Below are 15068 nucleotides of genomic sequence, written 5' to 3'. Positions count from 1 at the left end.
TCCACTTTTTTATGGTTTAATTTTTCTCGAATTTTCGAATTGTTGTTCCTTTTGCTTGTTCTTTGTTTGTTTTGTTTATTTGCACACGCGTTTTTTTCTCGCTTTGTTTGTTTGTTTGTTTGTTTGTTTGTTTGTTTCCTTGTTTCTTTCTTTGCTTATATATTACCACCATACGATGCCGAAATATTCGTAAGCCCGGCGTGTCAGTTTTTTGTGCCTTCCTTGTTATTGATTTTCATTTCTCACAGCTATCATAGAACTGTGTTAGCAGCCCCTCCGTTTAATATCACTACACAAGAGGTGTTTTTCGCACTTGCTCCTTGGAAGCTCCATATTTAAATTGAACTACGCTCTGTGTGCTTGTTCAAGTAATATTGGCGAGACCATCAATAGGCTTGAACGGCAGTTAAAGAGGGGTAAACGTTCTGGGGGCCATGATATGTTCAAAATATAGTGCTAATAATAATTACAGACAATATCGGCGCTATATATCATGTCGTATTATTCCGATGAAGAAACGGAAGCTTCTACTATTATCAATTTGTCCGAGTACCACTAAAGAATGCTGGGAGAATCGGGGACATGGAAGTCATTTTTCCCCCGAGTTCAAGAAGGGGGGGGGGGGGCTTTGTGGAATTGACATAATTTAGTACAACGTGTTATACGTGAAAATATCCAAAGAACGAATCTGCCACTAATTCCAATTAAACGCATTTTTTTGGTATACATGAGATCCACGCCCTTTGTGTATTACGTCTCAGGGCAGCCTTCGAGCAACAACAAAAAATTCAAGGCCATTCCGCCCTGCGAAGGTGAATGACGAGTGGAACTGTAAACATCCTGGTAAGAAATCTTCTAGTAAATACTTTATTGCATCGGCCACATTGGCTTTGTGGTCGCTATGATATACTCTGATCGGCATTGTCGCAAATGCAAACACACTCTTTGATAATGTCAAATCGATACACGTACACCACTGGGTGGTCGGGTGGGCCGGATTGGTGTGACATCGCAAGCGATATGTGTGCAACACGAAACGCGTAAACCACTCTTTTTCCAGCCCCGACACATCCACATTAAAATCACCGACAACGACCGAAGGTGTGGTGTCATCGCAACTAACCCACGCAAAATGAGTACCCATGAACCTTACGGGGCAATGAGCCGTTGTATCTTTTTTTGCTTGCTTAATTACGAGGGTATGAGCCACTGATGCTGATAGTTTTCAACTTGCTGTTCTGTATGTTGTATGCGTGATTAGGAAGAATCTAAGCACTGTCCGCTTCACTGTGCTGAGTGCTTGTAGCATCTGGCTTACTGGGCTACGAGCCATTGCACCTTTTTCCTTGCTTACAGGGGTATGAGCCATTGATGATGATATTTCTTTTTGTGTGTGGACGCGAAAATTCTATGGTACCTTAGCCACGTACAGCTCTGCTGTAAAATTATGCAGATCCGGCACACATGTTGAAATCTATGTGAATGGAAGATTTCTCGAAGTGGGCAAATAAATGCTATGGAACTAAATAACGATGCCTAAAATTGTCTTTGTCGGAATTCGACGCAAAGTGTAATCTTACGCAGTGTTCGTGCTTATGAACCACGCAGGTCGCAACCTTCGTGGCACGCAATGTCTATGCACTGCAACTTTCGCAAGCCGCGCCGAAACGCCGCCAACAGTTCTTGCGAATCCGCAACGCCAGACGTCGACGCAGCGCTGTCCCGAGGAGGAAGGACGCGCTCGACATTTGTCGAGGTGGGTGAAAGCGTCCAGCGTAAGAAGAAGAGGAGGAAGAAGAAGACGAAGAAGGATGAGCCTCGCCACGAAGCAGCGTTCCCCCGGAGCTCCGACGAAGACCGCGAAAGGTGCGATGGCCCAACGAAAATCGAGCCACAGTCGTCGCACCAGTTCACCTGCCCGGAAAGCCTCGTCACCGAAGAAGCACCGGGAACCGGAACCAGCTCACGCGAGTCCGCATACCCAGCGCACCACCGCCCACGACAGCCCCGTGGACTCCCGCCCGGGCCCTGCACGCAAGCGTAGCCATTCCATTGGCAGCGCGTCGCTGGCTCGCATGAAAAACCTGGTGAGCACCCTCCGTGTTCGCGGGAGAACCTTTATTCATTCCTTCTTGTATAACAAGCATGGATATCAAGATATTCAGGTGGAGGAGGTCGAACATCTTGAAGGGGCAGCGCAAGACGACCAAGACCGAAGGCGGGAAGCACAGAGGGCTGCGCTGAACTCACGAGTAGCTTTCTTAGAAGGCATGCGCAACTTTAGTACTACAACCTATACCCACGTGCCCTCCCATCGATGGCGTCATGATCAGTGCACAGGCAAACGGCAACCACCCTGTGATCTTATGCTATACTATGAAGTGGTTTAAAAATGCAAATTCACTGTCATGCAAATTTAATGAAGGCATGCTTACACAAGCGCGATCATTTTTTTCTTGATATGGTAGGCTTCAATAATCTCCCTCGCAGTCTAATTGCTATGTGCGCAAATAATTGTGGTGTCTTCATAGAATGGAGTACACCCGTGCTCGGAGCAATGCCGCGCGACATGTGAGTAGGCATTACCCGCTGGCGAGCGTCTATGCTCTGACAATCTAATCTTCAGGCATCGACCTGTTTGGCCGATATAGACGTTACCATAGAAAAACTGAAGCTCGTAAACAACTCCCATTCTACATTGCACAGGCAGAGACGTGTGCTTAACAGGGCAGCCTTTCCCAGCAAGCGTGGAGGCAGCCTGTGCCTACTTCCTATGAATCTTACCGCAAATCTTGATCATCTTGATAGGGGCAGAAAAAAAGAACCTTTACATCAAGTACACTGGCTACATTCCTGAGGTTCTGTGATAGTTTATGTGCATATGGAATTACAACTGCTTTTTTTCTTCTTGTCGGCAGGCTCTGGATTATTCATTCTTGTGGCCACTCCTAATTTTACACACTTAACAAGCTTCTACGCTGCCCCTTGAAGATGTTCAACCAGTAAAGGAAAATATAAATAACTTGCTAATTTCAGTCATTCGCTTGTTAAATATTACGATTTATTCCATCCTCACGAAAAAAAATTTCCTAGCCGCGGGCAGACGTAATCGAAATCACTTATCTCAGGGCGGGTTGGTGCGGTAACTTCAAAGTGGCTTCGCCATCCGCCTTTTGTTCTAACGCCTCTTCTGGCTTACCAGCCCTCCCAACATGGTATGAATGGCGTTTTTTGCATTGAAGAAGCATAACTTGCCAATACAACTCAACTTACTTTTGTAATTAGTACCCTCTTATTAAACAGTGATTTCTAGATCTCTTAATGTGCGCTGCATGTTTTCCTTCTAAATGACTATATAAACTACCACATCAGCAAACCAACCAACTATCTCAAGCCAATCAACGCTGAGGAATCAGCTGCGTTTGTAACAGTGAAGACCAACAATTAGCTCCGTTCATCGTTCTACGAAGCCATGAAGACGCTCAGAGTCTCCCGGGGCTTTGCTTCTGAGTGAGCAGCAAATGAGTCATTGCTTCCCGCAGGACCTGTTTCATATTCCTGCCACGAGGTACCCTTTTCCGGAAGGTGAACTACGGGTTATCGTGCCTATGATTCATTCAACCTCGGATTTTACATCTAGAGTTTTGCGGACGCTTACGTGTATGTAAACAATCTGTAGTGTTGCAGGAAAAAGAAATAGCAAGGCTAACGTGTGTAATCTCTTACAACTTATCTATAGCTTCTTTTATTGCGATGGCAATTATATGGGTACCCCAGTCGCATTTTTGTCGTCGCCGTCGGCGTTATGTTCCGTATAAAGTCCAAGGGCGATAACACCGTCGCCGCGTGTCGTATGTATGGGCGAGTGAAAGCACGCGAGGGAAGCCGGCGATCGCGGCTCAATCTGGCGCGCGCGAAGAAAGAAAGCGGAGAGCCAACGCGCCGTCTTCCGTCGCGCGAAAGGCCGTGGGGGGATAGGAGGGGGGGGGGGGGGAGGGCGCCGTTATGCAACGGCAGCAACTGCGCATTTCGCTACTGGGCGCAGAGGGAACTATTAATCGTGGCTCAATCGGGCTCAATCTCGCGCTCCATATTTGGAGGAAAGCGGCGAGCCAGCGCAGGAGGGGGAGAGGCGGCTTCGACTCCGCCAACAAATGCGTACTTTGCACGGCTGCGCGCGGTCGCGTGCGCCGTCTCTTGAAAGGGATCTGCAGACGGCTCATACCTTTTTGCGCTCTGTGTTCTCGCCGCTCTCGCGCTGAAGCGATACACGGCACGAAGGTCTATTCACTCGCTGCTGCTGCCGTAGAGCTGCCTGTTATTTGCTATTGCAATCGATGCCCCACCCTTCGGGCGAAACTGCGACTTTTTTTTTTTAGTGTGACTGAATTTGGGGATTTTTTTTAGATCAATCAGGCGCGCTTCTCTAGCGTACGTTCATTTCGATGTGAATTAATTTCCTGTTCCACTGCAGGAGAACGGCTTCTCCCGTCGATATCCAATAACCGTTGCCTCGCGGCAGCTGATTCCATCTTATGACTGCAAGTTTTCTTACTGCACCACACCACCTAATTCATTGCCGTCCTCGACTGCGCTTCCCTTCTCTTACTAACGATTCTACATGTCTAACAGACAATCGGTTATATTACACGGTATAACCAATGTGATTTCTTCCTCTAAATTTCAACGCAGAATATCGGCCACCCCAGTTTGCTTTCTAAACCACACCGCCTGTCTTCCTGTGTCTAAACGCTACGCCTGTCCCTTTTTTTTTTCTTCGTTCTAACGCTGGTATCCCGAATCTTACCTCCTTATGAAGCTTCCTTTATTTACGCCCTTAAATGTTATCGAGGGTGCAAATAAATATATAACTAACACCCTTACGCACGAAGGGTGTAAATGTGAGTTATACATTGATTCACTTTTAAAGTTATACATTCACTTTTAAAAGACGTAAATTATTTTACAGTGTGCGCGTGTCATGCTACCTTTCTTTCTTACGCGTTCCGTCCGATATTTTTTCGTTATTTGTTTTCCCTAAATGACCTGGCTTTTTTTCTCCCGTCGTCCGCAGGCCTTGAGTGGCCGAGAAGACCAGCGTCGCCCCTCCGAGTCGTCATGGCGGCGTGCGACGGTGGCGGGGCTGTCGTGCGCCCGCGCCGTGACTCCACTCTGTTACTTTTTCGCGGCGCTGGTCGGCGCCGTCGTGCTCACCGCCTTGATCCTCGGCTCGTCAGCGACGCGCAAGGCCCATCACAAGGCCTTCCAGTACAAAGGCTGCACGTCCAGGTGACACCGTGGTTCACGTTCCCATGGGCGGGGAGGCGCGAGTCACTGATGGCGGGATGTTCTCACTTTCGGTTTCTTAAAACCGTTCAGTGTCCTACAGAAGTTACTATGTTGAAATCTATCCTTGCAGCTGCAGCTTTGAGGCGTAACCAACGCATTTTCTGCAAGGCAAAGTGCAACCTGATGCAAGATATAGAAAGAAGCAGCTTATTTATTTGAAACACGCTATTTTCGATAGTCAGTTTGTGTAGTTGAAATGATTAACAATGTAGCTAGTTCTCTTTGTTTTTTTTCTTTTTGGGAGGGGGGAGGGCAGCACGCGCTGGACCTGGGAAAGTGCGAGAGGGTGGGTGGGTGTTGTCATTCGTCATTGTGTGCCAGGTACCCTAATACGCGAATTTCACGGGGAGGAAGGTAGGTTCACGGTGTGCCCCCCTCCCCATCCCTGTATCTACACCCCATGGAATTATGAATAGCTAGTACATTGATTGCCCTAATTTTGCAGAATATATAAAGTTGGCATCATATGAATTAGAAATGACTTTTTTTATTATTATTTTTTATTAACGTGCGCAAGCATCTAGCCATTTAAGTTTTGTTCCTAGTGCGTTCTTTTTGTGGAAATAATTACGTGTTTCTTGCGTAAACTGTCTAGTCTTATAACGGTGTACTCTATTTCTACCTTCCTAGCGACATATAGCATTGCCTCACAAAAATTTCTAGTGGGTACTCCGGCGCTAGCGTCTATCAAGAATGGTGGTCCAGCCGACCTGTGAACGGCGAAGGCTACATGGATTTGTCTACTAAACATCGTCCTTGTGGCTTCGAACGGTATCGTCACTTCGAAAATCGGTGATTTTCAACAAAATATTGTATTATAAATGCAACACTTCACAATGAGTATGTATGAGTGCATTGTGTAATTGTCTTGCTGTGCTTAAAGAAACTAAGTGCCTGGAAGTTTAGATATATACGGCGTAATAAATAAGCCGGCAAGAACGTTTGAAGCTACAAGCAAGCACGAATATTAGACAAATTCGTGAATAAAGAATCACTCGCATGTTAACTGGAAAACCGAAGTGCGAGAGTTACCTATAGCAATCATTGCAGAAAATTTCATGCAACCAGTGATCGGTTCCCTAAGAGTATACTGCCAGACAAATATCGAAGGTCGCGCGTTTGCATAGTGTAGGTTCGAAAGCGGCGTCATGGCGGTCATATCTTGAACACCAGCATAGTAGATAAGTGCACAGACATGGTGGTGATGGTGGTGGCAGTGAATGGAGGTCATGGGTGCGAGTATCCTAAGGATAAACCTGCATGAAACATGACTATGTTTTCATGTGTTTGGTCAGCAAGACCGTAGGCAGCTGTTGGTTTTATGTGGTAGATGTTATTTATTTTTATGCGAAAGCGTCAAATAGCCCATTGAACGAAAAAGCCGGCGTCTGTCGTCTGGAGCAGCGAAACGGCTCCTAAATTCCTATTGGTTGCGACGCCACGCGCTTCGACGGAGCAAAGTGGGCGAAAGGGAACATCTGTTGTGCTGCTAGCGCGCCAGGTGTTGCGAAAGGGGAGAGAACATCGTCGCGACAGCACGTCACCCTCGTTCTCGCTCTGGGAAGCCTGCGTTATCCGCGCGTTCCTTGTCCGCGGAAGCTTTCGCCTGCGTTCTAACTGCACCTCGGTGACGCCAGACCAAAACGCGCCGTGTCTCACCGCGCTCGCTTGCCCGCGAGGAGTTCGTAACTTGAAGGGCCGCTCAGCGCCGTTCAATTGGACATTAATGTTTTCGCATTCACAACTCATAAGAAGTGCTTAGGCATCCTCGGATGTTTTTAAAGCGAAAGTTTTACTGGCCGCGATCTTGCGATTACGCCGTGACCGTGCTCCGAGGAGGCACATGACGTCCCATCACGTTCCTCGTCGTTGCGTTCGCCTCCGCTCGCTTCGCCAGCTGCGTCGCATGCCTGATAACATGTCGGAGGATTGAAAAGGAGTGCTCGCGTGCGCCGCAACCACAGTTCAGGCGGCAGTATGGACGGCGACAATTCTGATAAGCAGGAGGAGGCCTGGAATCGACATCGAAACGAGATGAAGAGGAAACGAATCGCCCAGGAAACAGACAGACAGCGCGCCGAACGACTGGCTAAACACCGCAACATAGCTAGACAACCAGACTAACCTGGACTTGCAATCAAGATTAACCAAGGCTAACCATGCTATGCCTTAGCTTTCACTACATATATCCTGGCATAGCCGGGCCAGGTCACTGCGAATTTTTTTTTTCTTCAGCTCCTTTCCTAAACCTGCGTCCTGTAATCTTCGGTAAACGGACATTGACGCCAGCATTCTTAAGCTTGCAATTATGCGTAGCACGTGAGACCACACACGTCCCACAACAAACCGGCAAAAAATGGACCGCATTCGGTGCTGTAGAAAATTCGTAGTATAAGTTTTATGTCGCATTTGAACCCTACGGCAATGTGGCAACACTTGAGTGGTGGTGCAATGAAATCGCACTGCCAGAAACGGCTCTCTCGGATTAACCAAAGCCAATATCGAAGGCGATTCTTTTTGTACACTGCAAACGCCGGAAGTTATTGCGGGAGCCGAAAATGCGTGTGGCTGCAGCACGTCATATCGTCTTTTCTTTTTTTTTTTTTTGCATCTGCGTCTCATTGGTCTCCTGTTGCTTTTTATCGCATGCGTAAAAGAATTGCGCGCCCAATTATTCGGCGACACCCTTGCTTCGCAGTTCCGTGACAGAGCATGTGGAGCGTAAAACGTTCGATGTGGTTTCGAACTGTTTCGGGGCAGACGACCCTGCGACGGCTTTAACTGTCGTTGTCTTGATGGTCCTGTTTCACTCGTAATTGTTTGTTTGTTTTTGTTTTGTTTTGCGTGTGGCCCGATGACTGACAGAATACCGTGCGTCTTCTTAACGCGTTCTTGTTGCCCGAAAGTCATGAGTCAGCAGGGGCAACAAGTTCTCGCGAGTCGAAGCGATGACCTCGTCACACGCCCGGTGCTCTCCCATGCTCGCCGCGCAGAGGCTGCCAGGAGCACTTGGAGCGCCTGTCCAACAGCATGAACAAGACCGTAGACCCGTGCAGGGACCCGACGGCCTACGTGTGCGACAATGTGCGCTGGCATAGCGAGATCATGACGGACGCGCTCACCGACTTGCTGGTGCGCTGGTACCAGCTCGGCGCCACCTTCCTCGAAAAGCAGCGAAGACCATCGCGTGAGTGATGCGCGCAGCTGTGTAGCTCGGCTTTTGTCTGTATGCTTATAAGAAGGTGAAGGTTTATTCTGTTTATATTGGAGAAACGTGAATAACAGTGGTCGAACGAGAAACGAAGTTTCTCTAGCGCAAAAAAGGGAAAAAAAAGAAAAAGAAAGACTAGGTAGTACAAGACGACACAGGCACGAGTATGCTTCCAAATGACCATATTTACTGCTATTCAACGTATATACGTACGAATTGTTAAGAACAATGCATGTTCGAAAAAGAAACACACACCGCCAGTCCTCGCCAACGTTAGTCCTCGCTATATCTGCTAGCCAATAGTTACCCGTGCAGCCAAGATAGAACGCATTTTTTCATTTTTTTTTTCTGACAGATTAATCGAAAGTCTAGTGACAATTTTCGCACGCATATTTTTATCCTTTTAGCATCGATGATAACGCGCGTGAGCTGATTGGGATGTCGTTATATAACGACGCATTCTTCGGGCTGCGTTCGCACCATACAGCCGCACGCTTGTTCCCTGATTACCTGGACAGTGTACTACTTCGTGTTCTTCCTCTTTTCTGCGCTATCGCTGTCCATGCAATGTCAGCTCATCCAAGATACAAAATATTAGGTTACCGAACAATGAACTATGCTGGAGCAAACATTTCGACAAGGGCCGGGGCTTACCTTGGTCCTTTACAGGTAGTGTTTCTTGTGGGCTTTTGTCTTGTTGGTCAGGTCGGCGTCGACGTCTGTTTGTCTGTTGATTTGTTTGTTAATGTATGCAGGTTCCTGCGTGAAAGTAGTGCTTTCCCTTGTCGGCTTTGGTTGTCGCGCGTGTGTGCGTTTTTCTTCTGCTTCTCTTTTTTTCTTTTTTTTTTTTCAGGTAGTGTTGCTCCCACGTCCACCGTATGCGTAGATGCTTCATGTGTATTGTCTTTGCTGGAACTTGTTTTACAGCTATAGTATATATCTCGTGTAGGAGCGTTGGCTCCGGCGACAGTGTTTCGTTCGACTGTTGTTATCCACTTCAGGCCTCCAACCGCCTGCGAATTTTCTCTCGTTCGGATCTCTATACATACAAGGATCATTCGTAAGTTATTTACACAATCGTAATGAAACGTGACAGACGCTGCGACCGAGGGAAATCAACAGCATCACTTTTCGGTTCTAACAAACGAGCCTTGTTAACAACAAACGCGCGTTGTGCTCATTCATTGTAAACAATTCTTCCAGGCAATACCGCGTTTGCCCCCGCCTGTCGCCTCAGCGACAGCGCACGAATACGAAACCATTACCGCTTCCGCCTTGCTTCTGTGCGATCAGCTGTCGGAAACGCAACTGAGTTTTCGGTAACGCACTCTGCTCTATTCATGGTGCATTGAAGACGTGTGCAGTAGTTGGCTGCAAAAATAGTGACTGGCGTATTAAGGAATGGAATGGATATGTGTAGCAAAGTTCGCGGACCGTTCCTGCAACTGTCCGCTCGTGTTATCGGCACTTAGAGATGTACGGTCGAGTGCAAAATTTTAGAGACCATGGGAGCAGCGATTAAACTGCATCGCCGCGCCTTCTGGCGGCCGCGCGCCTAAGTTCGACAGCGCACACGGTGCACACGCGTCCTTTGTTAAATGTCAGCCTGCCCGTTCGCTCGTTTCAACACGCGCGCACCGGAACGGGGGAGGGAACGCAAGTTGCCACTTCTGCAGTCGCCGTAGAAGCGCCCGGGCGATTATATCGTAGCGAACGTATTTCATTTGTACTGGCAGGTGCTTTCTACGCCTTCGTTTTAGACGCTCCGCGGCGCTGGAAACGTGCTTTGCGTCACTTTTTTTTTTCTGAAATCGAATTATGTGATACTGCGGGGGAACTTACGCACGCTGCAATTATTCGTGGGACAAAGTCCAAATATCGTGCGCCCGGACGCATGTGTGAAACCACCGAATATCGAGCAGCTGGAGAGAAGAGCCAGGGAAGAGAACGGAGAATGCGTAAGTCCCCCACGAAGTGTCACATAATTCGATTTCAGAAAAAGTGCCGCAAAGCATGTTTTGAGGAGCTGATGCTGACAAATTTCAACTGTAAGAAAGCCGAAAATCCCTAAGCGCACAGCCACAAGGCTAGACGAGGTTCCCGTTAGGCTTATTAATGTACTAGGACCAAAACGCAAGGAAGCTCTGTTCAAAGCAGTAGAAAAAAACTTTGAAAGATAGACGAATACCAGAGAATTGGCGACAAAGTTTCACTCATATAGACGGTTGACCATTGCATCGGTAACAAACAAGTTAGCAATGCAAGCAATGAAATTAAAGCTACAAGCATGGGTAGAAAATAATGGCATTTTGGGAGAACTTCAGAATGGCTTCAGAATAGGTATGCGTTTAGATGATGACTTATTTGTTCTTACTCAGTGTATTGAAATATCAAAAGTAGAAAGCAGACCGTTATGTGTGAAGTTTTTAGACATTATAGGTGCGTATTACAACGTAGGCCGCAAGATTTTGTGAGATATTCTGAAAGGGCAAGGTTTCGGCGACGATTGTATACAGCTTTTGAGATAGATTTACCTAGAAAATATCATCTGCGTTGAATGGGAAGGGATGAAGAGCGAGGAGAAAGCTGACATCAACAAGGGACTGAGGCAGGGGTGCCCTATATCTCTACTGCTGTTTACGATGTACATGGTGAGGATGGAGAGGGCACTAGAAGGAAGTAATATTGGGTTCAATCTCTCATGCAAACAGGCGGGTACGGTAGTAGAACAGCAGCTTCCAGGTTTATCTTATGCGGACGACATTGGGTTGCTAGCTAACAAGCAAAGTGATTTGCAACGTCTGGCTAATATCTGTGGAGAAGAAGGCGAGAATTTAGGTTTGAAATTAAGCGTTATAAAAACAGGTGTTATGATATTCTGTAAAAACAGTGAACAGACAGTGGCAATACAGGGCCAGGAAATACCCCGGTTAAAAGAATATAAATGCCTTGGTATATAAAGAAACTAAGGCACTAGATTTATGGAAACACAGGAAAAACAATAATAGTAAAGGTGAAGAAAAATGCAGCCATAATGACACGCAGAACGCTATGGGGATACAATAGGTATGAGGTGCTCCGGGGTATGTGGAAAGCTGTAATGATTTCGGGACTTACTTTTAGAAATGCGGTTGTTTGCTTTATATCAGGGGTAAAATCTGGACTCGATGGCAACCAAATGTCATTGGGACGCCTCGCATTGGGCGCTCACGGGAAGACTACAAATGAAGCTGTGCAGGGAGATATGGGCTAGACAAGCTTTGAAGTGCGAGAAGCTCACAATAAAATTGATTATGAAGAATGACTGAAAAATATGGAAGAAAGTAAATGGGCTGGAAGTGTGTTCAGGTTTTTGTACGGGAAGAACATTGATTCACGGTCGAGGAAAAGAACTAGGAGGCTCACCAGCAAGTCTATATGCGACCTGTATGGTGAGCAACATGTCAACAAAGACAAAGAACCTCAAGCGGAAAGTCAGAGAGGCTGAGATAATGTCATGGCTGGCGGCAGTGGAAAAGAAACCTGCTATGCTAATACTACTATGCTATGAAATAATACCTGCTATGCTAATGTGACGCGTTTCCGCAGCATCATATATATGCTATGCTAATAGTGATACCGGCGCGCTTTTTTTTAGACGTACCTCCCTTTGCAGCGCATCCCGGACATTCATGGCCGTGTCCGATGGATGCTGCTGCTGTCTAGCTGGAAAGCTCATACCTAAAAAAAAGAAGAAAAAAATCTCAGTGTCTTTCCACACTGTGAAGAAGGGTGACCAGCGAAGCTGTGTATGTGGGCCCCTTAATGGCGAACTGCAGCTCCGCTGCGGATGGGGCCTGTGTTGCACTATCTTCGGGATTTTTTTTCTACACGCAGACACGATAGCAGGAGGGAAAGTAGCCTTAACAGCTTCGCTGTAAAAACTAAATTACGTGCCCGATGGTGGGACTGAAGATCGGTGCCCCAGCACAGCAGCCCGGTGCTCTAACCATTAGGCCACAACCGCACGTCCGGTTGTATCGTGGCAAAGCCGACTAGCTCTTTGAGGTGATCGCCGGACGTGCCAGACTGCGTGGCGCGGGTGCACGAGAGAACATGCTCGCGCGCGAATTTCTTTTACATCGAAGACGCAGGGGGAAGGACAATGGACAAATATATAGCATTCGGTCAACCCCTTCACGAAAGCGTCGCTTCTCACAGGTTCCAAGATGTGCATTGGATCTGCGTAATCTAGGGCGCTATAGCGTAAAACTATTCCAAACTTTTTTTTCTGTTCCGATTCTGCAGTCAGCCCTCCGCCATTGGTCAAAAACTTTTTTGGGCCACCCCCACTTATCCTGCCTGTCACGCGACGTCACGAAAACCGCAATTGCTCCCCCGTCCGCTATGACCTGTACACACTGGTTATGCATGATTTGACCTAACAAAAGAAAGATATTTATTTCTGAATCGACGCCTTTTGGCCATTAGCCCTCGACTATTGGTCAAGAGTTTTCATGCAATAATATGCTGAACAAAACTGAATTTTCTTCTGAATAGCAGCATGCAGCCCCGATACTGAAAGGAATAAAAGATGGCTGCCGCGGATCACTCGGGCACTGGCTACTCGCACCTGCAGGAGATCATGGGTTTATTTGCGTATAATAAAACTTTTTGAGTGGCCGTGTAACGTTTTCGAGCACTTTCGGCACGTTTACGACCTCATTCTGCGAACTCTTCTTTGCTGAGGATCAGTTTTAAGGTAATTCTTAAGTTTCCGTTGCATGCCGCCGCGATTTTCGACCAGTCACCGCAAGCTAAGGGGAAGCGGACCAATCGCAGACGCCGGCACCACTCTCTTCATCTGGTTATCGACTTTCAGTGCAGTGGCTCGACCTCATCGAATCCCTCTCCACTTGAGCGTGTTCCTCGCCCCTTATCAGTCAATTAGATAAGACAAGCCGCTCAGTGTAGGCAATGTTATTCGTTTTTCAAGCAAACAAAAGTGTCCCCCTGTGAACGAGGAGAGCGTTTGATTGGTCTGTTCACAAAACCCTGCGGGTGACCGCCCGATCCTTGCGTCGGTGGTTACGCAAATTTGGCGTCAGGAGATTGGAATAAAACATATTGGAATAGTTTTACGTTATAAGACCCCTATCTTGTTTTCCTCTGATATCTGTATGGCCACACTACCATCATGCCGAAGCCCTTCCTATTGCGCATTGTTCTGCGCAGCCCGCGGAATCTCCTCACTCACGGACGGACATGTCGAGCCCGTCTTCTAGATTGTAAGGGACGATTGCATTAGAATTGGTGAGAGTGCTCGACGGTGTACGCTCCGTTTCTATTCCCCACGCCACCTGGCAAAACGTTCAAGATACTTGAGAACGTACTGACGCGCTCGGCCCATTCTCTAGCTCAGGGGTTCCCAAATTGGGCTTCCGCGACACCCCCCCAGTTCCACAAATGGCATTTTAGTGTTCCACGAGTGGCCAAAATGAATCCGACCCCATCCCTGTTCCGGCATATTTTTTTTTTAATTTCAATTTGAACTTATCAATTAAAACCGCCACATCCACATCAGAGTAATGGAAAGGGGGGAAGAGTACCGCAGACCTCAGGGCAGACAGGTGGGGCAAGAAAGTTTTGGGACGCCTGCTCTAGCTCATAGGTCGTAACCGATGTTCTCGTAGAAAAAAAGACACCTCAACTCGTCTCTGCAGCTGCGTCGGCGCTGTACCAGGGTTGCGTCTCTCGGGAGGGCCACACCTACGAGCGCCTCGAAGAGGTTCTGTCGTTCCTCAGGGACCGCGGACTGCACTGGCCCCGCCGGGTGACAGGCGTGGGCGCCACCAAGCACGCCCTGGACGTCATCCTCGACCTCCTCATCAACTGGGGCGTGCCCTTCTGGCTCGAGATAAGCCTGAAACAACTACCCGGCGACACCAGGCACGTGTCTCTCTACGCGGTCAGCTAGAGGCGGCACCGCCCCCGCGGCCCGCTTCCGTAATTTCACCATCTTCGGCAACCTTTGAACAGATAAAAGCATTACTCATTAAAGGCTTTGCTCATTAGACATGTCTTCTCCGTATACCTTATGCGCCTGCAGTATGTGAATTTAGCTGCATTACATGAATTGTTTGTATTGACTTTGAGACTGCGCGAGATGATGGGCTAGTTGGTTTGACATGCTAGTGTGCTTTAGCTTATAGTACGACAAGTTAGGCCCACTGCGCATGCGCGTCCTAAGCCGTGGGCTGCTGCGGCGCTACCTGCGGTCTCCGCGATTGAGTAACAACATGGCAGCGCCGGGACCGCGCACTTCAATTTAAATTCGCGATTTCATTCTCCGTCGTAACAACAAAAAATAAATCGCTACAAAGGCCAATGGCACTTTGTCTCATCTCACACTGGACGAAGTGGACAAAGTATTGAAGCACTTATGTCGTACTTATTACTGTGAGCGTTCTGTTTTGGCACTGCGAGATCTGGAAACGAAATGCAAGAACGCCCGTGTCTCCGAGCATTG

General features: G+C 47.7%; 1 protein-coding gene across 1 annotated transcript; it reads left to right on the top strand.

The window, feature by feature from the left end:
- Window positions 1-766: 766 nt before the first annotated feature.
- On the top strand, window positions 767-14604 carry LOC126528888 (uncharacterized). The gene is made up of 5 exons (XM_050176479.2): window positions 767-843; window positions 1609-2087; window positions 5075-5289; window positions 8343-8536; window positions 14263-14604. The coding sequence occupies exons 2-5, from the start codon at window positions 1812-1814 to the stop codon at window positions 14514-14516; spliced, it is 939 nt and encodes a 312-aa protein (XP_050032436.2). The 5' UTR covers window positions 767-843; window positions 1609-1811; the 3' UTR covers window positions 14517-14604.
- The last annotated feature ends 464 nt before the right edge of the window (window positions 14605-15068 follow it).

Source organism: Dermacentor andersoni, chromosome 8 (genome assembly GCF_023375885.2).
Source record: "Dermacentor andersoni chromosome 8, qqDerAnde1_hic_scaffold, whole genome shotgun sequence".
Classification (NCBI taxonomy): domain Eukaryota; kingdom Metazoa; phylum Arthropoda; class Arachnida; order Ixodida; family Ixodidae; genus Dermacentor; species Dermacentor andersoni.
The sequence above is the reverse complement of the archived record's forward strand: the minus strand, read 5'-3'. Positions and strand labels throughout refer to the sequence as shown.

Bases quoted from the DNA above. Each gene is read 5' to 3' on its own strand.
- LOC126528888 (XM_050176479.2), top strand. From the start codon at position 1,812: ATGAGCCTCGCCACGAAGCAGCGTTCCCCCGGAGCTCCGACGAAGACC. The intron at 2,088-5,074 runs GTGAGCACCCTC...CGTCGTCCGCAG, and splicing joins TGGCTCGCATGAAAAACCTG to GCCTTGAGTGGCCGAGAAGA. The intron at 8,537-14,262 runs GTGAGTGATGCG...TCGTCTCTGCAG, and splicing joins AAAGCAGCGAAGACCATCGC to CTGCGTCGGCGCTGTACCAG.